This window comes from Leguminivora glycinivorella, chromosome Z, assembly GCF_023078275.1.
Source record: "Leguminivora glycinivorella isolate SPB_JAAS2020 chromosome Z, LegGlyc_1.1, whole genome shotgun sequence".
NCBI classification, from domain to species: Eukaryota; Metazoa; Arthropoda; class Insecta; order Lepidoptera; family Tortricidae; genus Leguminivora; species Leguminivora glycinivorella.
Genome location: NC_062998.1, coordinates 11,235,275 through 11,250,315, shown reverse-complemented (window position 1 = coordinate 11,250,315; position 15,041 = coordinate 11,235,275). Strand labels below are relative to the sequence as shown.

The window sequence follows — 15,041 nt, the reverse complement described above, 5'->3', positions numbered from 1 at the left end:
TTATCAACTCCGCAGGATATTACTGGATCGACGCGCGCGGCGTGCAGTCAGCCGGTGCGCGTGTTCTGCAGAGGTTTTCTACACCTGCCTTTTATCCCGATGCCAAGGAACCTGGCACGTACAACCAGCATCGTGGAGTCTGCGCAAAAGTTCTCACACGCTCGACCATGGGTATCGGGTGCAGTTACTGGTTTGGTTACTTAACTCAGTACACTACTGTAACTACAAGCGGCACGTAAGTTTTTAGCGCTGAGTGAAATGTGAAGGGGATAAGCTGCACATCGCACACCTTCGCCGCCTGTAATCCTCTGAGAGACCTGGCAGGCAAACGCATGGTCGCACGATAAATGATAAAACATCTGGTTGTCCCTGTCGCTTACATACAAATAGTGCGATAGGGACGGCCCAGGTGTTTTGATCAATTATCCGCGCGATACATGCTTGCTACTACCCTGTTTTTGACTTCTGCTGCAATAACGGTCAGCGCTAAGCTTACGTGCCGTTACTATGTACTCCCCGGACGGTCTATTCTCAAGTTGTTTTTTTATTTCTAAAATGATTACCATCATTTGTTTTTTTTTATATGTATAGTATTGTAAAGTTTTTTTTTAATTAAAAATAATATTTTGATCACACCCTGCAATTTAAATGTTCGTGTGCTGCACGCAGACGGAGCAATGAGTTATAGAAAAATCGATTCTCCCAAGGGAAATAATGAGAATTTCTTGTACAGTACTTAACTTTTTTACATCTATGTTATATATTTTTTACATTGCGAGTGTGATGAAAATCATTGTGTGTAACTCGGGGAGTATGAATGAATATAAGATAATATTACTAACTCGAGTGCTTTAAATCGCTCCGGCAAGCCGTCGCGATTTAACTTACTCTCGTTAGTAATATTCAACTTCCTCCCCTTATTGCCGCAATGTAACCTACTGTCATTAAACATGCGTACATGTTTATTATTTTCGAAGATAACGTACGAGGAGAGGGAGTACTGGCTCTATACAACTGAGATTCCTGAGACTGCTATCAGCGAGCCAGACCAAAACTTTACATACACGTGCATCAATACCCCAAGAGTTGAACAAGGTAAAATACATGGGTTTTCTTTTTTTATTAAAAACACGGAAGTGACCTTATTGTGGTCGACGGTTTTGCCATTTCCATTTTCCACTCCCAAGTAATATTCCAAACAAGGTTACGAGTCAATAATTGTGTTCCAATAATGTACACCCACTTCTTTTATTGTTTGGCCCATGTGGTGTAATAGTATAAAATATGTAAAGAAGCTTTTTTTCAGATCGGACATTCCCGACGACTTGACACAAATTAACAATATCAAACTGATTGGTCAAACTCATTTGAATTCAGAGAACCAATATTTCTAGAAGGACGATTATAGCAGGTAAAAACATATCCCAATTGTATAGGTAATCCACGATAAGTTTGCAACGATTTTCACAGCCTCGCCTTAGTGCAGATATTATTTTAAACGTCAAACTTTGAGTGAATTTATGAGGTTTAGTTAACCTTCTTTTGCAGAAGCGGGGCTATCTAAAATCTTTGCAGACTTGGAACGATTCTATTAGGTACCTGCCTATATTAATAAGAAACGAAAATATGAGCAGGTGGGCTGGGCACACATGGTCAGTATGTGTATGCCCAGCCCAGAGGGTCACGTGGTCAATTTGTATGGCCAACCTCTGCATGTTCAATCTGTTTCTGAATCTAACTTGTATAACGTAACTGAGTGGTTGTTGATTAAGGTTCTAAGTCTCTAATGACGCCTGTGGAAATAACGCCTTATTGCCTGGATAACCTATATGTAACAACCTTATGCATAAAATTTTATACCTCAACAACGATGTAGTTTTTAATGAGGTATACCACATAAGTTTTGAGTGCTGTAAACTTTTGCATGTTAATGTTTAAATAAATAAAATAAAATAATTATAATATGTGTAGGTACAAAACTCGAGACTATACACTATGTTATATAATGTTATATTTTCAGGCTGGCAAGGGCGAGGTGAAACCATTAAAATCAAGAACTTCCCGGATGGACCGGCTGCCCGCCGTAACGGACTTTACCACTGCCACGCGCACGTTCGCGGACGCCGAGGCACGACTTCTCGTTCGTCCCGGGCCCGGTCTGTTTTCAAGTGACGAGGACTGTTTTACTGTGTACTTAGAACCTTTGTAAATATTGTAATAAATTATTGTGACGACTGATTTCCTTGTTTTCATGTAGGCTAAAATAAGCGACTGTGGCTTCCATAGAGAAAACCATTTTTCTAAGAAACCTGTCCGAGAGTTGTTGTGACTCGAACTCGTATGGGTTAGTGACATCGTATGACTCAGCCTCGTATAGCAAGATCAATCTTGCATACTGTAGCGATTATTATAAGTTTGATTGGTAAAGCCGAACACGAGTATATGAGGCGAGGTTGAGTCACACAGCCAGCGATGCGTAACTTTATAAAGTAATTTAATATCACATAAGCGACATCACACAAAATACCGTATCAGATAAAAGATAACGTCTTAAGAACTAAAGAATTATGAAGAGAACTGAGGCAACCACTAAAAAAATAAATGTAGTAATCTGACACACAAATTACTCGTAAACGAAGCCCAACTTTGTCAGCAATTTAAATATTGAACAACTTTCCACCGAAAAGTTGATTGTAGTGTAACTATTACTCAGACGCATCATACATAAGGTCAGTGCGTGCAAGACAGACCATATGTAGTTTATTTGAAATAAAAGTTTGAGTGGATAAAACTCTATAATTAATGCAGTCAGGCGGCAATACGCTTATGGTCCTATGGGATAACAAAATATTATATTTTATAAAAGCTTTTTTGAGTATTTTGGTGAAATAAAGGTACTTTTTAAGTGATAAAAATCAAATTTTTTAAGGCTCGGCGGGTTGACCCGTTCTCCTGCGATGAAACACCCGAAAGAACATCAGATGCTTGTTGTGCAATAATTTCATATGAGACTAGGTTCCAAAATCATGATCATTTGTTGTTTTACGTAACAACTGAAACAGAATATTTTCGATAATTATTAAAATAACGTTGAAATTTTTGAACATATAAGCATTTTTCTATTTATAAGGCAAGACCGGCATATGTCCCGTAGATGGGGTTCATAACCTTTTCTTTTCAGGTCCAGATATTGCATAATACTGTTTTCCAACGAACACCAGCATGAATACAATTTAGTCACGATATTACAGGCTCATATAAATCCAACTACTTATCTGTTTTTGAAACTATGTTGTTCGAAGAAAACCTAATAGGATATTAAGATACGTGAATTAGTTTGGTAACATTTTCTTAGCAATGCGCTTGAGTTTTGCTTTAGTCACTACAGTTTATATGAATGAATGCGTTATTTTTTTTTTCATCATACTCGCACACTAAATGTGATTTTGCATGCAGGCGGAGCGTGAGTTATAGAAAAATCGTTCTCCCAAAGGGAGTTATGGAAATTTCTATTTTCATATTCAATTTTTTTTATCTTTTTACATATTTTTATATTGCAAGTGTGATGAAAAACATTGTGTGTAACTCCGGGGAATTATAAAATATTACAAACTCGAGTCTTTAAATCGCTCGGGCGTACCGTCGCGATTTAACTTACTCTCGTTAGTAATATTCAAGTTCCCTTCCTTGATACTACAATGTACTTTTTCTTAGTATACTAAATAAAAAAAAAATACTACCCACTATTTATCATTACAGCCTTTGTTAAAAATACGTCAAATTGGCATTGTTGATACCAAGTAATTTTTTTTACAAGGGCATTTTAAAGTCATTGTTTATTCGCAAGTAGGCTTAGTTCTGTTCACCCAACTTATAATTCCTTCACAACTATATCATTTTTATTTAATACTTTCGAATGACGTGTTGGTAACACCATACGAATCGTTACAAAAACTGTATTTCGAAGTTAAAATCAAAAATAATTTTTAATTATCTTGAACCAAAAACATACTTATATATTGATATTGTTTACCTCGACTTATTTCCAATAAAGCCTAAAAAGGTTGGCAACTCCTTGTTTATCGTATACCGGTCTTGCCTTTCTCTTTTATGCCGGACTTTCTGAATAGGCACCAATGTTCCTAAGTTACATATTTCAGAACATAAAACAAGAAATTGAACGCGTTTTGAGTAGATTAATAGTACTAGTCAGAAAGAACTACAGTTTATTGAATGAAGTACGTTGCATATATGATATACAAATATTCCGACTGCTTCTATTTTATTCTAATTTTTGCGGAACCATGTTGAACTCGATGCTCGACTTCGAAACACGAATCAAGTTTATTGTTAACTGAAGTGTTCGTCTTAGGGATATATATTGAAAGACCAATGGCTTAAGGATGAAAAACTGATCATACAGCTTCGGAGGTGTGAGGAGGGCGTAGATATATAAACACAAAAGTTATAGTCAATAGACGGTCTTTCCGGAGTAGACGGTCTTCCCACACTGACCTTATATTAACTATTATTACTACACGAAGGCAACATGCAAATACATGTATACAAGAAGGAATAAAAAATGAGTAGCATATAGCAATTAAAATTTTATTTCTTACACAAAATTATCATGGATACATGTATATTAGATAGGTAGGTATCCTACTGTATGTTAACATTACGTATTTTACAATTTAAAAAATCGTAGTACATCATTAAATCGATGACAGCGTATAAGGCTTAAGCAATGAATACCTGGGAAGTTACATTTTTCTCGAGAAAAACAATAAGTGAATTGTCAAAACAATTTTTTTTTAAGTGCCACTTTTTGTCTGCCTACATACAAGAATTAATGTAATTAACTTTTATTATATCAATAATCATTTCATCACATCGGGCGAACGTATATAAAATATCTATAATAATTCGAAACCAACCAACCGACATGGGTTAAACATCGAACGCTCGATTTCTTCCTTCTGGAAACCTGTGGTTATAGCCCGAAATTCTATAGTTATGAAATACAAGCGATAGAAATTTAGATTTTAGTAAGTATTATAGCAGTCTTTTTTATTGTATTAGTAAATTAAAATACCTATGCAATCGCATAGTAGTGGAGTTAGTAATGAAGAAAAACACGAAACCGAGCGGTCGAAATCCAAATTTGACTCCGATACAATATACATGACGATTATAGGTATTTGTGTGTGCGGACGAGCGAATTCAATTGAGTGTTAATTTAAATCAATATAAAAAGATATCTACCTGAACGCTATCAATCAATTAATGATACAGTATATGTATAACTACAAACACGGCTATACAGACATTTTAGCTTGATTTTTGCCATCAATTATATGGATACAAATAGGAGCAATCTTCAAGTCATCACTCTCCAGTTATTGCCTCGTCCACGAAACGTATAAAATATTTCATAAAGATTGTCATTTTCACTCCAAAGGCACCTCCCAAAAAATTTCGTCTCACGGATTTTAATCCTATTGCCGTTTTCGCAGGGCTGTCCCCAGCGACAGAAATTATGGGGCAATAAACAGCCAAATCCCATTGGTACAGTCACCGGCATAAATAAGTGATGATTTCTATACCTAGGGCCCATTTCTCGAAGCTACAAGATACAATTTACAAGTGGTAGTCAATGTCTAATATGACAAGTTGAAAAGAGACTTACGCTTGTAACTTGTAACTTTCAGCTTTGAGAAATGAGCCACTACTATCACATTAACGTCTTGTTTGATATTTCATGCGAAATTGACAAACAATTTAAAGCGAAAAGGTACAGAAATCATCACTTATTTATGCGGTGTTTATATCTTAAGAGATATGTACTATCAACTCGAGAACATAGGTGTTCCACCTAATTATTAATTAGTTCCTCCAGCTACAGCCCTCCGGCATATTCGCCATCCCTCAACAGCAACTAGTCATTAAAACAATTATATTCCTACTCGAAATGCTTAATTATTCATTCGCCCCTTTTAATTCTTTACAGCTAGTACTGAGCTCCGTAACTTATCCGTTGTTAATCTACGATATCCCAACGGTTCTTAAAGATCAAGGAACATTTAATTGTAAGCCTACTTTTTACACAGGACATCTCATCGCTATGCGACAAGGTATGAAAACGCACTAAACACGTAACATAACTTAGTAAAAATTCACTGTGTATTTTTCATATTTCAGAAAATATTTCGGGATTCAAAAAAATTACACAATTGGGGACCAAACCGACTAAATAAAAATGTTGAAATGAATGTCTTACAAATAACATAGAAGACATGACATATGAAGATAAAATCAATACCTATATTCCTTCCTTCCTTCGGTCGTGTTTAATTTGTCGCCACTCGTTTCGAACTTCCTTTTTTTCGCACTTGTATCGTAATGTACTATTGCATAATGATAATCTAGAGTGGGAACAAGAGGACTACGTGTATATGGTGAGCGGCCGTCCCCTCTGCTCTTAAGTTATGTCATCTATATAAATTTTCGTATGATCTCTACTAAATTGCGTAAGTACATACTTTCAAAATTTTATTGGAAGAGCCAAATTTCTATTTCCACCGGGTACATCACAGAACTGCTCCTACGGGGATCCTACGGCATGGCAAACTCTTTAGATGACCAGAAAATTGCGTACAACAGACATCACTTAATTTAAATTCAAAGCTACCTCATAGAAAAAATTCTCAGAGTATCCTGACCATCATATCAATCTGAATTGAATAAATGCATTCATACTAATATTATCTAATCAGATTTAATTATTACTCTCAGTGCTTTGCAAACGCATATTTGAAATTGTTCTAGGGACTGATTTATCCTCACATTCGCCTTTTTCTACTGAGTCTAGCTCATTTAAATTATCCAGGCCTAAATTATCTCCAAGTTTTGGACATAAACTAGTATCATTATCAAGTAAGTCAGTAATATCCATATTAATATTTACATTACCATTAAATTCATTTCCAATACTACTCTTAGTTCCACTACTGGAATTCAAAATCTTCATCACAGAGTCTCCTCCTTCGCCCGAGTTTTCTTCTAGGGTTTCATTAGGATGAAGATGTTCAGACTTGTTATCAAGAATAGATGACAAATCTACATCATCTGCGTTTGCTAGGGATGCTACACTATTAATAAGTTCATCACACTCTGTTTCTTTAGACTGTTCAATTTCTTTTTCTTCCGTTAAATCAGGCACAACCTCCATCGATTCAGTTATTTCATCAGTAGATTTGTAATTCTCAATATTCTCTTCAGTAGAAGGCATTTCAATGTCTGCAATGTTACAGTCACCAGATGCTTCTATTGTAGTATTAGAAGTACAGACAGCCGTAGCTGCTGACTTGTTGATATCAGTTGCTTCGGATACCTCTTCAGCAGTCTCTGAACTACAAATGTTAGTACAATCGGATTTTTCAATAGAACCTGATTCATTATGTGTGACTTCCTTATTATCCGTCACTTGGTTCACACTTTCTGAACAGGAGGCGCCCGCGCTGTTATCATCAGTAGAAATATTAATACCTTGGGTAGTAATTTTAGTCGTGGGTGTGCGGTTCGTGATTCATTTCCACAAACGTCTGAATCATTTGTATCTGCAGCTGGACTTGCTTCTTCACGTTGCGCTAGCACAGTTTCATCGTCATTTTTGGAATCATTAGAATTCGGCGGCATCGACTGAGAATGATCACCTGTATTTTCTTCCTCAGCAGAGCTCATAGATGAACATTCATCTTTAAACCTCGGCCATGCTTTGGTTTGTCTGGCAAGACCAACCGCCTTCTCTAGCTCGAATGTTACTGGGGACATAGCTTCGGCGTTCAAACCAATCTCTTGATCAATTTTCATTAAAAGTTCGTCACTGCTTTGAGATCCGTCAGACTGTTTCAATTTATCAATTAATTTATCAACTATTTGTACTGATGGTGAATCTAAATTTAGGAATTCTTCGGTGTCTACTGATGTTTCTATCAAATCTTTCTTGGCCTCTTCTGCTGTTTCAGTTGCAACCTGTAGATTGAGTATCAGAGTTTGAGTTTTCTGCATCATCCCCATTAGACGAATCAGAGCCCTTTACGAGATGTTTCTTAACAAGTGGATCATTGTAATGTTTAATTACCATACTATCAAAGAGTTCATCCGAAGGATCTCGCGGAACTAAATCTGGTCGTTTTAGAAGGGGATCAGCATTGTGTTCCTTGAGAAGTTCCTCATATTGTCCTGATGAAGCAGATGATCCAGGATTCTCAATTATATCCGAGTTCGTACTTAGTTCATCTTCAGCATCGCTAGGTTTTGCAACATCATTGATACTGAGTTCAACGCTTTCAGACGTAACACTATCCTTATCAAAGATTTGCCCTTCTTGTAGCGATACTTTTGATGAATTATCGCTTTTTCCTGAATTGGTATTGTCATCAAGGTTACTTCCATCATCAGATATAACCATATTTTCTATGACAGCATCTGCGAGATGAGTGTTTTTTACAACACTTGAAGAAGAACATTCAATTTCTTTACTTTCCTCCATTAAATCTTCACTCGCCACTGTGTACTTTTTATTATCGCTTAAGGGATCTTTTTGTCAGCATCTGAATCATCAGAATAACTGAATTTTCTATACTTATAACGTCCGTGGGTTGTTGATTTGTTGGCTGTTCATTATCAGAACTTGAATCCAAAGTATCAGAAATAGCTATAGGGTTTCAGAATCAGACGACGACGAGACTGTCCGTATTTTCACAATCAGAATGTAATTTCTGTAACAAGTGTAGTTCATCCATATCTGAACCAATTTCGTTACTGTCATCACTCAGGGTTTGTATTTTATCTTCTTCGTTGACTGCGTCAAATTTACTTTCAATTTCTTCTTTTTCTTCTTTTTTTTCCATCTGATTCTTCATTTTGCGTGAGAGGGTCATCTTCTGTTTTTGTGTTATCGTCTGGTTGAATTTTATTAGGAATGTTCTTCTTGGATTGCTCTTGTAGCAGCCTTCTTAGCCTGTCTTTTCGTCTCTGTTTGCTTTCTAGAGAGGAATCGTCTTCGTTATCTTCCTCCTCACTCTCTACTGGAGATTCTTCAGCGTCTTTATCGTCGATCTCTTCAGCCTCCAGTTTCAGCTGACTTTTGTCTGTCACAAATCTAGAAAAATAATAATGATAATTAGTTATTGCGGAAACCTTGCGGAGTTTTTATTTGTACGATTATTTTCGTCATATTTGGTACAATTACATTTAAACCCTACACCGGGCAACGGGTGATATACATACCGCATAAGAATATAGCTATTTATTTTTAGAAAAAAAGGCATACTAAGCAAAACATTGAAGCCTATGTTTTCAATGCATTTGACTTCCTTATTATCAGTCCTTATTAGCCGCAGCCTCCATAGCATTGCAGAACTTAAATAGGTATGCAAGTGACTAGGACGTCCAATGCGAGAGCAGCAGCCGCGACATAACTAGCAGGCGAATATTTGACGACCGGTCTGGCTCAGTCGGTAGTGACCCTGCCTGCTGAGCCGCGGTCCTGGGTTCGAATCCCGGTAAGGGCATTTATTTGTGTGATGAGCACAGATATTTGTTCCTGAGTCATGGATGTTTTCTATGTATATACGTATGTATTTATCTATTTAAGTATGTATATCGTCGCTTAGCACTCATAGTACAAGCTTTGCTTAGTTTGGGGCTAAATTGATCTGTATAGGTGTTACCCAATATTTATTTATTTATTTACTGAATACTGTGTTGTAATGATGCGTAACTTACTTGTCAAATACTTCGGTTTCCTTCGTACTAGCCAGGCGGCGATTAGCTTCCAATTGCTTCTTAAGTTCATCACTTTGCTCGGCCGGGTCAACGTTGGCAGTTATTCTAGAGGTAGCCAATCGCCATTCGTTTTCTTGTCTACGTCTTTGTAGCTTTCTACCGCACCGTACAAAGAGATCTCTAGCTGAAATTTGATGTGAAACATATTATATAGTATATCCATACTAATATTATAAATGGGAAAGTGTGTGTGTCTGTTTCACGGCAAAACGGAGCGACGAATTGACGTGATTTTTAAGTGGAGATAGTTGAAGGGATGGAGAGTGACATAGGCTACTTTTTGTCTTTTTGTAACGCGAGCGAATCCGCGGGCAAAAGCTAGTTTATTCATATATTTAACTTAAGAGCGCTATATAATGTCAATTAACATATAACCTAATTACAAAACATTATTTAAGCTGTATTTTTGTCTTTGGTTTCATACAACTGTTGATCCTTGATAGGAATGACCTTTTTCTCACAACCTGTATGTTTTTTCCAAAATCTGTAAACACCAATCTTCATCAATTTGAAATAGATGGAAGGTCTTCTAAGACCGTTTTTGAGTGGAAGCACGGGATATGGTAGCTGCCTTTACTGACCCGCTATCATACACCTGTATTACTGATATTTATGGTGACAGTTTAACAGTCAAACATGAATTTACAAAAATAATTAAATATTTTAGGGCTCTCTTTATAATGTTTATTCTGAATAGAGACATACCTTCTTCCATTATGAAGGCCTCATTCCAGCCAAGCTTGTCGATCTCATTGGCCTCCCTGACACAGCGCAACACATCGTGAAAATCCGGAAATGTAACGGTATTTTCTTGTTGATCCACGCCTCGAGGCGCTTCGCGAGCGCGGCGGACAGCCCCGGCCGGGGTCGATCACGATCCGGGGTTGTGAAGGCAGCTTAGTATTTGTCAGTTGGCAGAACTTTGCGTGCACTCGTACCATTCTCTCTTTGTACCTGTAATCGTGTTTATTTTACAATTAACGAAGATTTGGAAGATTAAGTTAGGCGCTTCCGACAGCTTTATAATGCAGAACTGACATTATATTGCAATATATCTATCCATGTCGTAATCGGCAATGACCACCCTGGCTAATTATGAGCGTGAGGTTTGATATGGCTTATGAAGCCAAGTTACTTTCGAATATTACTGAAACGCTAACGCTAAATTCCACTAACTATAGTTAGACCACAATACTCGTAATTTAGCAACGATTTTCTACGACAGTGCCGCCTCTGCAAGAGTTAAGTTTGACCTTTAAAATAACATTTGCACTGACGTGACTGTCCTCCCAACTTAGTATGGTATGACTTAGTATGGATGGAGTAATTAAATGTCGCAAAATTATTAATTTTCGTTAACACAAAGGAATCAAAATTAATAGACTCTTAAAGCGTCCAACTTCACGCATATGTTGTAAACTTTCCCGTAATGTGCTAATGCTAAAGTTGATATTGTGCGGTTGGATAACACCTTTAGCGGCCAAAGGGTTAAGAGCAGCAAACATAACGAATTTAAGAGCATCAACAACAGCAGTTTAAGAACAACAAAGTTAGCAGAAAACTTACAGAATTAGTGATCAAGATGTACTTAGTCTTCTTACAAAATTCATACCTTACTAAATCTTTAAAAAGTTTATGACGGATCAAATGACTGCAATGGTACTCACTTTTCAGTAAGTAAATATACAGAGTCTTCTTCGTCATCAAAATCTACTTCTTGGGCCTCAAGTTTCTGAATGGCTCGATTTAGTTTCTTGAGTGTTTTCTCCAATTTCCGTATCTGCCTCTGCTTGTTGGGATCCAATTCATTTTCTTTTCCATATAGAAAACTGTCTTTGTCCACATCTGAAAAAAACAAGGGCAAATTAAAAGTGTCCTACTAAACCATTATATATTCTGTGGCTAAACTGAAATACTCATGTGATTATTGTGGTTGAATCAGCAAATAGTCACCGTTCCAGATGACAGAAGAACATACTGTGTTTATATTAATGATTTTAATTTTAATCTCAAAACATGATATAAATTTACCTTTAGACCTGGGTTCCTCCACTGGCACTTGTTTCATATACTTCCTTTGTAAATTCAGTTCATCTACAATGTCTTTGATATACAAATACATCTTTTCAGGAGCAGCCTCCATGGCTGTTATTTTACTAGATACCATGTCAAGGAATTCTTCCGATTCTGTATATTCTTTTGGTGCCTGTCTATAATAAGGCTTTATCTTTTTTCGATTATCTTTTCCATGTCATTTGAGTTCTCTAATTGAATACATAAGCTAATGAAGTTTTGATAAATAGGATGAAATTCACTCGGCAATCCAACATCCTTTTTCGGAGCTACTTTAGTGTTCTGTTTTAGTTGCATGGACTTGATTTGTCTGACTGAGACAGAACCTTGCTTGTTTTGTGCTATCTCAACAGATGTTTCATCTGTTTCCATAATTTCTGGTGTTAAGGAAACTATTTTACTGTCTTTACTTGCTTTAGAATTTGAATCGTTATTTACTTTAGTGTTTGAACTTCTATTTACTTTCTTACTTGCCTCTTTATTCACTTTAGTATTTGATTCTTTACTGGCTTTACTATTTGATTTGTCACTATCCTTTGGATTCAAATCATTTGAATTTATAGAATCATCTAGATTCATTGGTTCAATTTCTATTTCAAGTGTACGTAATTCTTCAATGGTCTCAAGCTCATGTGGATAGTCTAGTCTCTTTTTACTATGTGGGACCTTCTTTGCAGTGTCTACTTCATTGTCACTGCACTCACCAACTTCATCGTTTACAATGGTACCTTTGTTGGGGCTATCATCAATCATAATTACTTTTTCGGTGCTTAGCTCCCGCGTGCGCTTCATTTTTGCTGGTTTAACAGGACTATCCTCTATTGTGATTTCAATATACTTAGGAACCTCTGGCTCTTTATTATTTGTATCCTCTTGTGAAGGTGCTGCCTCATCTTGAGGTAAAATATCATCTTCAACAGGGATCTCAATTTGTTCTTCTGGTCTCACATACCACTGAGGACTTTTAGACGATGTAGAAGCATCATCATCATCAAGTTCGACTGTTTGGACTACCTCTAATTTTCTCTTTTTACCTAAATTTGTCCGTTGTTTAGGCATCGTTTTTGGGTTAACAGCTCGTGTTGGAATGGTTTTTGGGAGAACTGGTTTTGGAAGCATAACTATATGTGGAGGCTTGGCTGCTGACCCTGTCTTCTTAATTGTGATGCTTGGTGGCAATCTTTGTAGAGGTTGTGGTTTATTCTGCTGAGGCTTTTTAATCTGTATTGGATTTTTTAACTTTGTGATGGCAGGATTAGTTGGTAGACTAAGTGGGTTAAATATTTTCCCTTGGATGGGGTTGGCTGTGCAATTTTTTTCCCCATTGTTTTCTTTTTAGCTACAGTAAGCTTTTGATTTTGGTTTATCAATTTGTTTACTGAACTAGTGTTTGTTTTCGTGATGGTTATATTTTTCCCCAGTTTTGGCAGTTGTGGTATTGCTTTGACAGGTTTGATTGTCACTCCTGGGAGATTTGCCGGAATGTGAACCATGGCATTTCTTACATTCATCTAAAAACATATAAGAATAGTAAAAAAAGAGTAGTTATTAAATTTAACATGATGATTACAGTAATGCATATGATAATTATGTAACATGTTAGCCAACACAAATTATAAACCCTACAAAAAATGCATAAAGAGGCGATTGCTTGGCGTCTAAATTCTAAAACTAGTAAAATCCAGAATTTTAGTAGTTTATATGTTATAATAAGCAATATAATTATTATTCGCTGTGCACACTTAAAAATTATACATCACACACACTTCTGCTGTCCTCTAGTGGACTAAAATAGTGTCATTTTTTACAGGTTTTAATGCAATGCAAGTATATAACAGGTTTAGACTCTTTTGAAATGCTTAATGTACACTTTCAAATAGTCTTGCCCAAAACAATGATGAAATATATTTTCTTCACTTGCAATAAAATACCTTTTCATAAAGTTTATATTCAATACAGAACTTCAGTTACTTTTAAAGCCCCTCAGGATTAGAAATTTTCAAATGTATCTCTTATCGTGCTCCCACACTGGGCTGTTATAAAGGTTATACATATAATATAGTGTGACAGGGACAGGGCGCTATCGCGCCACCTAGTGTTAAATTTGTGATAGTAACCACCAACTACACTCTAGCACCAATCTTTCCTCCTCTATCCAGCCTGACAAACACCTATAGCTGTGCCCACACTGACCAGGCAATTTCTCGAGGCAATTCCACGGACACAAAATATCCATGATCATGCGCTATGGCATGGACCCAGCTATTGACCATCAATCAAGACAGAGACAAGACATATGAAATATATATAGACATAAATGCCATACACATCATGTAGACAGTATAATAAGAATTTAGCTTAAATATCAGTCTGTAACATTGGGACATTATTAAAAAATACTACTGCAGATGCATGAGATACATATAACTTTTTATTCCTTATTCATGCAATGCTTTACTCTCATACACTACCATGTTTTTTCTTACTTATTCTTTTTTTTTACTGTATTGGGCAAATAGGGTAATATTCTTTAACCAGTCTGTTTTTATTTAATTTGTAACAGCATAACACGTTGTTGACCTTCATAAAATACACCAATGTTGTAATAGTACAGCAAAAACCGGCCAAGAGCGTGTCGGGCCACGCTCAGTGTAGGGTTCCGTAGTTTTCCATATTTTTCTCAAAAACTACTGAACCTATCAAGTTCAAAATAATTTTCCTAGAAAGTTTTTATAAAGATCTACTATTGTGATTTTTTTCATATTTTTTGAACATAGGGTTCAAAAGTTAGAGGGGGGGGATGCACTTTTTTTTCCTTTAGAAGCAATTATTTCAGAAAATATTAATATTATCAAAAAATAATCTTAGTAAACCCTTCTTCATTTTTAAATACCTATCCAACAATATATCACATGTTGGGGTTGGAATGAAAAAAAATATCCGCCCCACTTTACATGTAGGGGGTACCCTAATAAAACATTTTTTTCCATTTTTTATTTTTGCACTTTGTTGGCGTGATTGATATACATATTGTACCAAATTTCAGCTTTCTAGTGCTTACGGTTACTGAGATTATCCGCGGACGGACGGACGGACGGACGGACGGACGGACGGAC

The 15,041-nt window shown here is 36.4% G+C and overlaps 1 protein-coding gene across 1 annotated transcript; it reads right to left on the bottom strand.

The window, feature by feature from the left end:
- Positions 1–8,883: 8,883 nt before the first annotated feature.
- Positions 8,884–12,080, bottom strand: LOC125241619 (death domain-associated protein 6-like). Its single transcript, XM_048150181.1, has 6 exons — positions 11,884–12,080; positions 11,520–11,697; positions 10,715–10,806; positions 10,558–10,662; positions 9,793–9,976; positions 8,884–9,166 (listed from the first exon to the last, which is right to left on the bottom strand). Exons 1-6 carry the CDS (start codon positions 12,017–12,019, stop codon positions 8,884–8,886), a joined length of 978 nt encoding a protein of 325 aa, XP_048006138.1. The 5' UTR covers positions 12,020–12,080.
- Between the last annotated feature and the right edge of the window lie 2,961 nt (positions 12,081–15,041).

What these genes read in the sequence shown, in the direction of transcription:
- LOC125241619 (XM_048150181.1), bottom strand. Translation starts at nt 12,019, where the DNA reads ATGGTATCTAGTAAAATAACAGCCATGGAGGCTGCTCCTGAAAAGATG. An exon ending in GGAGGAACCCAGGTCTAAAG is followed by an intron (nt 11,698 to 11,883) that starts GTAAATTTATAT and finishes TGTTTTTTTCAG; the next exon opens with ATGTGGACAAAGACAGTTTT. An exon ending in GTATATTTACTTACTGAAAA is followed by an intron (nt 10,807 to 11,519) that starts GTGAGTACCATT and finishes ACACGATTACAG; the next exon opens with GTACAAAGAGAGAATGGTAC.